We start from the raw sequence: 9,536 nt of genomic DNA on the forward strand, positions 1-9,536 counted from the left end.
GCAGTCTCTTTCTGTGAAGAGAGCCCACTCATTTCCTCAGCACTGCAGTATCCGAGTTAGGCTTTAAACAGCAGTAGGGATGTCTCCAGTGTCAGAAGAGTTCAGCAGCAGAGTCACAAACACAAAACTGGGAGAAAAAACCCAAAGCGTTCACACTTGCAAGTCAGGCTCCAGCAAGAGGCTCAGCTGAGAGCTGCAGGCTGAAGCTGTGCTCAGTTCTCCATGGGCTTTGTCAGCCCCACACCAGCTACAAGACAGCTGAAGTCAGGCAGTGGCACAGCTCTGACATTCTCAAAGACAAGACTGACAAGTCCAGATCCTCTGACAGAGCTTCCTATTTTCTACTCTATGCTTACAAATAGCTGCTCAGTCGTTCATAGTAGCAAATCAATTCTCCTGCTTCCTATTTTATAGGGAAATGGGAAAATTGCTCCCCATTTGCCTTAATCCTGCACTGATTGTGGAACTGAACAGAAGAGGGTTTCATAAATAAGCCCAGACTTACTTTGTTTCAGACAACTTGAAGCTGCTTAATCCCTCAGAGTGAATCACTTTTAAAAGGGACTTGACATAAGGCAGGTTGCATTTTAAATTGCCAAGTTACATTCAGATCTAAATCAACATTATTTAGCACTTAAGTGGTAAAACTTCAGCAGTAAGGTTGTCCTACTTGCATAAGAGATCCAACAAATGAACAAAAATCTGTCTGTCTGCTGATATGCATGCAGTTTTGTACCCTGCAGTGTATGGAGCTAGCTTAGGTACTGAGAACAACATTCTGCATCCAGCATCCCACACAGAGTATTGCACTAAAAACGTATGTACATTAGAGTAAAATGTGAAGTCAATCAAGTTCCACAACACCCCTTCTGTGGTGTTCTGTGCAACAACTGTGGCAGGATAATATCAGCCTGGACAAACCACTGCATCACTGCAAACAGATTGCTTTTGCTAACTCAGATTACCTCAGACATCTGTGAGCAGCACTTGAAACAGTGCCAACATTTAAATTATGGAACCTGAATAATTCAGAGGTTGAAGTTATGCTCTCAAAAGCCATCATCTTCTCATGGTGGCAGGGAGACTACTACCTTTTCCGCATTGAAATGGTTCGACCAGGACAGTTAAGAAGTTTCACAGAGTAGAGACACTAACTCATAGCTGGGAGAGCAAAATAGGACATGGACACACACACCTTCAAAATACGATTTCCTTCTGATGCAAGTAAAGTTTAGGTGTGCAGAGGTGATCTGCCAGTCTTAAATCCTTGAAGGAAACTAGTCTGTGAAGACAAAAATCAGTTGAATTGCCAGTACGTGCTAACCTTCGTCCATATCAAATCAATGTATCAAAGCATGCTTTGCAATTAAGTCGTAGCACATTAACATCTAAAACACAGTAGACTTCTGTGCACTTGACGGAATTCCAGTCTCTGTTCAGATGCAGTCTGACACAGGTCAGTTCAAATACTGAACTAGAATTTACTTTACAAATGCAGACTCTGTGCAACGATTGCATATCACATACACGGGAGAAAACCACTGAAGAAAACAGAAGCTGAAATAGTAAAAATTCAAAACATTAAAGCAGAGGTGAGTTCAGGTTCTCCACTTGCTGACTTGAATCACAGTTAAATGTCCTATATACATCTATCCTATACATGCACCATTTCCCTCACTCTATAGCTGCACACCTGCAGGAGCAGCACTGTTTTCTGTATACTTATAAAGATGTGTCTGTTTGGGGTGTTTCAAGACCCATCTAAGCCCATTAAAAAAAAAATAAATAAATAAAAGGATTTTTAAAGTCCATTGAGACAGAAAATGCACCTAAAGCTTATCAGGGGCCTTCTCTTAAACTGGGAGGTTTGAGCTCAGCACTTACAGAGCAGCCTGGTGAAGCCATGGACACACAGCACCACTCTTGCTTGGCATGCTACAGCAGAAACTTTATTCAGTTCATTTGGAAAATATTTGCAACCAAAATTTATTTTTGTAAACTCACAGAAATAAGCTTTAACATAGAGGCTGTTACAACTCAAATACAGGTAATACTTTCAGCAATAACTTACAGATACAAACTAATGATAAACTACAATTTCACAGAGAATTGTAAACATTTTGCACAATTGTCAGTCCTTTCTTTTAGGCAAAGTGCTCTTTTGATGACAAATAAATTAACACACACATAACTAGAGTGGACTACTTCCAGACAATACAAAAAGGTGTTGAATAAGGCTTGTAAACAATGTAATAGTTAGTTATGCAGAATCCATAAAAGTGTCTTGCAGGCTAAATACACTTACATACCTGGGCAGCAAAATTGATCTTGAAAATGCTTTGAATGTTAAATAAAAAGTTAACATTAATATCTTTCCAATGATATTTTTAATACTCAATAAATGACTTAAGGTTACACCCTTAGTAGCTTATATCCCTGACAGAAAGGAATTAGGTGTGACTTAGTGGCAGTTGTGTCATTGAGTGGGGTAGCAGAGGCTGGAGTCCAAGAGCTGTCGGAGAATGAGCTACAAAACCAGAAATATTTACTGGTCAGCTTCAGGGGAGGCACAAAAAGATCATCAGCAAGTCATTCCCACTGGGCAGAAAGAGTCCTCTGGTCCCAGGCACTGCAGCGTGCTCTCTCTGTCCCAGCCCAGCATCTACCCACAGCCCACCTCACACCCCTGCTCTGGAAGGAAATAAGCTCAGGCCACAAGTGCAGCTTGGAGCCCAGTTCTCCCCAAACCTTTACAGTCCCTCCTAATCACAAATATGAGCCAAAGCTGTTGACTTGCTGGGCCATAAAGACATGCAACGACTGAAATATACTTTTGACCTCTGGGCTCCCTCCTCCCCATGTGTCACTGTGAGGGAAGCTGAAGTTTTTGGTGAAGTTGCTGGATTGAGTGTACCTACAGTCCTTGGGGTAAGAGCCAGGGAGTGGGTGCTCTTAAAATTACCTATTATTAAAAACCTGGCACGGATGCTTAAAAAAAAAGTGTTTGGTTTCTTATTACTAATATTCATAGACTGGAGGAAGCTCAAGAAGTGGTCTTGCACCCAGGTCTTCAGCTCTGCTCTTACAGTGAAGGGCCTCTGCTTGAAGAGGCACACTTCTTAATGAGGTGTAGATAGCAAGTAGTAATAAGATACAGAATCATCAGTTGGAAGGGACCTTAAAGATCATCTGGTTCCAACCCCCTGCCATGGGCAGGGACATACTAGGAACTAAAAATCCTTTAAGTTTCCTTAATCGGTACCTGATAAACTGTGCTTGTTACAGTCGATAATGATTTCACTTGTGTATGTGGAGTTGTACCTACCATCCATATAGCTGTGCAGAGCAGTTAACATTGTCCCGTCCTGGGGTACGTACGCAGAATACGCCATCTCTTCTAACATGGGTGGAGACAGCCTGGAGGGCTGAACGGCTGTGACGGGAGCACTAGATGAGTGATTGGGGCTGACGTGTTTCTTGTGGCGTGCTCTGCAGTTTTGAAACCACACCTGAAAAGGGGGAAAGTTTACATCATGTTGAAAGGCTGTGTTCAGTTTCCACATCAGCACCATAAAAACACCGGAGTTCTAACTTCAGCTGAACTGGGTTAGTTAATCAGGTCTCTGACATAACACTGATAGCCCAAATGAAGCATCATCCATTCAAAGCCTGCACAGTTTCTCAAGCAAGTGTGGCTGAACCAGGGAAGCTCCAGCAGAGACCAGCACCCCCAAAGGGCAGGCACGGTGCAGGGCTGCCGGGGGCATAGCTAGTGCCGTCCCTCAGCACGGCTGACCGTGCAGTGGCTGTTCACAGGATGCACTCTCCTCTTCACACTGGAAATGTGCAGGATTCCTTTTTTTGCTGCCACATACCTTGTTTCTGGCAGCAAAACTGTTAATCTTCCGGGCTGGAACAAGCCAAAGGGACTGCAAACTTAATTTTATATAAACATATAAATATATAATTTATACAATATAAAAATTTGTCTCTATGATGAAAGAGCACGCATACACTCTTTGCTGAAAGGCATCATCAAGCAAAGATTCGAAGTTTGTCTTTCTCCCTGTTTTGGATGGCATGAGTGTATATTTTAACTTTGCTTTCTAGAACAGGTCACTCAATAATCACTTGCTGCTGAGTGCCATTTTGTAAGACTGCAGCTCTTAAGAACAGACTATTAAAGTAAAAAAATCTGTATTTAGAAGACCTTAGTGGCAATTTCTTTACCATTTAGGCTGAGAAATTTCTTCCTGGAAGATTATTAATCCTCTACACGACATGCAAGAGGAATACAGGAAGTTTTCCAAATTCACATGTTTATTCTAGACCTATTCCTGACTAAGGATGTTGTCCAAAGTTATGTGAAAACTGCCAGATTAGGTCTTTTTCCATCTCAGCATAACTACATGGAGAAAGTTGTTCTTAAGCATTTCCAAAGAATGAGTACCAGCCTTTGTCATTCAGTGTCTTAGCACGGTTACCTGTATAACACGCCTGCTCAAGCCCGTTCTTTCTGCCAGTTTCTGGAGCGTTTGTGCATCTGGATTGTTGTCCTGAGCAAACTGTGCTTGCATAACCTGAAACAGCAAGATAAGAGATGGCGGGTTAGTGTGCGCAGCATCAGGGACTCCTCGCAGACCGAGGTCCTACTCCTTGCCTGTAATCTCTAGTCCCCGACAGTCCCAAATACATTAAGGAATAAAAAATCCCAAAACATAGAAAATCTGCCCAATCCCCTTATTATGCTCAACTGAGCTGCAACATTTACCAGGAATGGGGTAAATTCTGCTTGGCAATAGTAAGACATGCAGGGGGTGCTCAGTGAGGGTGGCATTAAAAGGACTGAGAGAAAATTCACTGCAGAGCAATTTGAACATCCCTGATAATGTCTGCAGCAGCAGACCACAGCACAAGGAAGGAGGGGATTTTGATTCACCTCTCTGAACTTGTCAGGCACTATCTGCATCTTGTGTTATACAGAGCAACTTAACTCCGGCAGCACAGAGGGTGGACTTGGAAGTTGCTTGTGCCTCATTCACCTTTAACCAGCCCAAGGAACACAGCAGCTCCCCCCGTCGCCTGCCCTGCACTATGTGGCTGTTCAGTTACACACACCTTTTACAGAAAGCTGCTGCCCACATTTGGCATTAGGATATGAGTAACTTTTCTTTTTGGCAGTAGATGTCACCTTGGCCTCACCCTGAACAGTTCCAGAGCCTGGGAGAGGTAACTGTTTATGGAAATAAGGCCCCGTGGATTTCTGAAGGTTGTCTTCAGCAGCTCAGTAAACTGTAGCTTCTCATTTCTGGATTTTGACCCTCGGTAGCTTGCAAATTTTTCCTGGCTGCTTCTTTAGAGACTCCGACTATTTGTCTCCATTTAGAAACACCAAAACTATTTACTTCCCTACTGTTCCACACAGAGACATCAAAGAACATGGACATCCTTTGGTGCAAGTACTTCACGAGGTGTGTTACCACATGCTGTCACCCTGACAGTCACTTGGTCCTTCTGATGCTTCCCTTGCTGGAAGTCTTATACCAGCATCAAGGTCAGGTACAGACAGATGCACTGAGCAGATAGCAAGTGTCATTAAATAACAAGAGGCCTTGAGAACTCAAACACCTGATGAAGTAGGTCACAGTCTATTTAAAAAACAGGAAAAGGGAGGGAACATGGAAGTTTGATTGACTGCAAATGGGAAGAAGCTCTGAATATGGTTCCTATGCTAATGGCTGTGCCTGTCTCCCCTTCAGCTATTGCTGGAAAAGGAAGTTCCCCTTTGCAGAAGTTCAAGCTTGATGTCCAGAACCCTTGTCAGATTACTGCCAACACGCTCGTTTGCAATAATTCTGTTTCCAGTCACGGCTGAAATAGCAAAGCAAGCTTTGAACAGCCACATGCCATGTAATACAGCACTGCTGACATGCCTCACACCTCAGCTTCAGTTTTTCTCAAGTGCTTTCACCACAAACAGGAGGACAGGCAAACAAAGCAGAGCTCACACTGAGACAGTAGAAAACAAATGCTGCTGCAGCAGCCACATGCGACCAGAAATTCACATGTATTGTAAGCTGAAAGCAGGGACATGTAGTTGGGATTAGGTAGAGGACACAGCTTCCTTCCCACTGCAGGCTGAAACCTCTAACTCTGGTCTCACCAGTACCCCTCTCGTGGGGAGCTGGCTCTAGTCATGGTGATTTTTTCTAGTAGAAGGCTCATTTAAGTGAAGTGGTGATCCAGAGGGTGAAATAACTCATATCTGAGGTAGTCCAGAGCTAACTCTTGCCAAGGGAGCAACAAGACAAGAAGCCTTGAAAGCAGAGCATTACAACAAAATCCAACCTTCCACCCTTGTTAGTGTCTTGAGGTCATACACAGAACCCACCTTCAGGATGGCTTTTCACATTATAGAATTCTAAAATACTTTGTCTGTATTATATGTAGCCGTGTAAATGCCTGATTAAATAGATTTCATCAAGCAATCAAAACAGAACCACCTTTTTGTTTCCACTCTGCAGAATTACTGGCTGCCCCGGGGAAATAAAAAGCTTGAAGAGTAACTATTTCATATTAAACTGCTGAAGCTAACAAACAATTCCAGAAACATGCCGTGTCTTGATAGTTTATGAAAGAGTTTAAAGCATGCAAGTTTTTTCTTTCCCCCCATATGCATCTGATTTCCTATCAGTTCAGCACCTATGTCCTGCAAAAACCTGAGCCATGCAAGCCTTTAGCACTGCCTCTACCTGGAGCTGATCTGCTGTGAAGCTGGTCCGAGCTCTTTTTGCTGGTTTTGGATGATTCACATCTTGTTCTGTTAGTAGTGCTCCTTCCACACTAATCCCATTACCTGGAGCATTAAAAGGAAAACACCACTGTCTGCTAAACATTCAAAACAATGTTATTTGTAACTCAGGCTGTTCTGCAATGACAGCACTTGGCCAGCTGAACTTCAGCTTTAAAAAAGCCATATTCTCTTCAGAGTTAAATTGGTCTGGCACCATTACCCATTTCAACCCAAATTACTCCCAAGTGAGGAAAGGAATAGATCCAGCATGGTACTTTATCAGGTAGATACACTCTTGCTTTCTTTTCCTTAGGACAGAAAACCAGTTACACAATTTAAAAATTAAAAAAAAAAAAAAAAAACCAAAAAACAAAAAAACAACAACAAAAAAACCCCCATCAAATAGCTTGCACATTATTTTAATTCAGAACCTGCGCTTCCAGCCTCAGCAAAGGCAGGTAATTACCTCTTCATAAGGAAGATGAAGTGAACCCCAACAGTTTAATTAAAACTAAACCACAAACACAGTCCGTAACAAAAGCAGCATGTTACCATTTTCGACTTCTCTTTTCAGGTTGTCCAACATGCAGTCGTAATGTACTCTGCACAGGACTTTCTCCTCGACCAAGGCAAACTCCTCTCCCGTAGAAAGCTGCCTCTTGCAGGAGAAGCAGGCGAAGCACGCCAAGTGGTAGACGTTCCCTTTAGCCCTGCGGACCCAGTCGGTAGCATGGATGTGCCTCCCGCAGCGGGAGCAGCGGGTCCCGTACCGCCTGGAAAACAGAGGCCACCACAGCATGAGAGCAAAGACACCAACTGCCTGGGCAGGAGGGATGCTCTGGGAGGGCGACCGGGATGTGGCAGCACAGCTGAGACCAACAGCAGACGGGCAGGCCACAAGGATGGGGACAGCGCAATTGTGTTCTTACGTGGGAAACAAAAGTAAATCCATGACTTTTATCCAATTGCTTAAGGCAAGACCATACTTAACTACAGAAGTTAATATTTTCATAAGCCAAAGAGGAAAATAGAATCATCATAAATTCCTACATGAATTTACAACTCAACTTCCTATAATTCCTCTTTTAAAAGCTGTGAGGGGGAGATGGAAACAGCTGACACCATGTTCAGAAGTCTCCCAATTATTCAAGTACATTTCACATTGCTCTAGTGGTAGTCTGAATTATTATATTTAGCTACACCATCCCTCACTACCCATTTAGCTCCCTTCAGCAGAAGGGGGAAAACCTGTGTCTTCATAGTTATTTCCTTAATTACCATCACATTATGATTTTAAAAGAAATTCAAATATCTGCAAGGATTTACATTACTACAGTAGAATATTTCCCTTTGAAGAGGAAACCATCCACCAAGGGATGTTGATTATTTAGATAAGAATTTATCCTTATGAGTCTGCAAAGATTCTCTTTGCCTTTCCAGAGTTGGCAGCATTCAGCCTGCCTCCTCCCTCTCCTTCAGTGGCAAAACTGACCAGCTGAACACAATCCTTTCACCACACAGGTGAGGATCCCATAAACACTTCGGCCTGTGGCAGGACCTCCAATCACACCAAAATTAACAGCACTTTGTTTTTGCTTTCTGGACTGAAGATTTTTGTACTTCCAGGCAGAACATCATCTCAACTGTGCCTCATATTCTCTGTCAGCATTGCCAAAGAACGATTCTTCACGCATACAATACCTTTCCAACTTACTATGACATGAACTCCTATTCTGTGCCCCCCCCATGCATACAGAAGTAAATGATTGTATAAACGCAGTACCTGTGCATAACAGTGGAGGGGCAGAGGGGGAGACTTCATAGGCCATTGCATTAGACAGACTTGGGGTCTCCCAAGTCCCTCTGCAAGAAATGGCAGTTTACTGAAAATAAACCTAGAAAATGCAACCCAAAGAGCCTCAACATGAGTTTTAGTTGCAGCTTAAGCGAAAAAGTAACAAGCAAGTGTAATGTGTTACTGAGTAAAATGATATTCCTGTGCGAGATACCTGAAATAGTCGAGTTTGCAGAAGATATCTTTATCTTTGATATAGCAGCTCGTGTGCCTTCCTAGGGACGTCCTGCAGACACTGCAGGAGAGGCAGCGCACATGCCAGCAGAGGTCATTCACCTGCAAAACAGAACAGAACAATCTCCTTCCAGGTCGGTGCTGCCAGCATTGGGCTTCAGCATCACAGAACCCGGTTTTCCATCCATACCGACACGGCCAAAAAAAATAATCACATGTGCCCCGATTCACGGAACACTCCTCTTCGGTGTAAAGCGTCTTTCCCAGAGCACAGCTGGTGCATTGAAGGGTAATTGATGTGATGATGGAGGTCTTCCGAATAAGCTTTCATGGTTTTGCAATTAAAAGCAGCAGAAGAGAGAGCAAGAGATCCAAGTTCCATGTAGGTATTTTGTGCCCGGTGCTGTTCTCATAGCATTGGAGTAACAGAGCAAGTCTTGGCCTCACATAACCTCAGGAAAGCAACGAACTTACTTTTATTTCCCAACCTGTCAAAGTCCTGTGCAACAAAGAGCAAACCTTGCAGAGGGATCTGAAACTTTAAAATATGAGTATTGAAGGACACTCTGTGTGTGTGTGTGTGTGTGTGTGTAGGGGGGTAATGCTGCCAAAGGGAAACACACCACAAGCCATGTCTTCATTTGCCAGGTTTCTGTTGAAGCAAAGTGAGCAAACGAAGCCAGAGTCTCAGAATACTAGCAGATGCTTTAACAA

The 9,536-nt window shown here is 43.2% G+C and overlaps 1 protein-coding gene across 1 annotated transcript; it reads right to left on the reverse strand.

The window, feature by feature from the left end:
• Positions 1-1,923: 1,923 nt before the first annotated feature.
• Positions 1,924-8,963, reverse strand: LHX8 (LIM homeobox 8; the record flags this gene model as incomplete). The annotated part of the gene is made up of 6 exons (XM_010018408.1): positions 1,924-2,527; positions 3,326-3,509; positions 4,485-4,580; positions 6,753-6,856; positions 7,346-7,566; positions 8,803-8,963. Coding segments are annotated over 6 exons (843 nt in total), but the record flags the coding sequence as incomplete, so codon positions are not given.
• Between the last annotated feature and the right edge of the window lie 573 nt (positions 8,964-9,536).

Source organism: Nestor notabilis, unplaced genomic scaffold (assembly GCF_000696875.1).
Source record: "Nestor notabilis isolate BGI_N333 unplaced genomic scaffold, ASM69687v1 scaffold29277, whole genome shotgun sequence".
Classification (NCBI taxonomy): Eukaryota; Metazoa; Chordata; class Aves; order Psittaciformes; family Psittacidae; genus Nestor; species Nestor notabilis.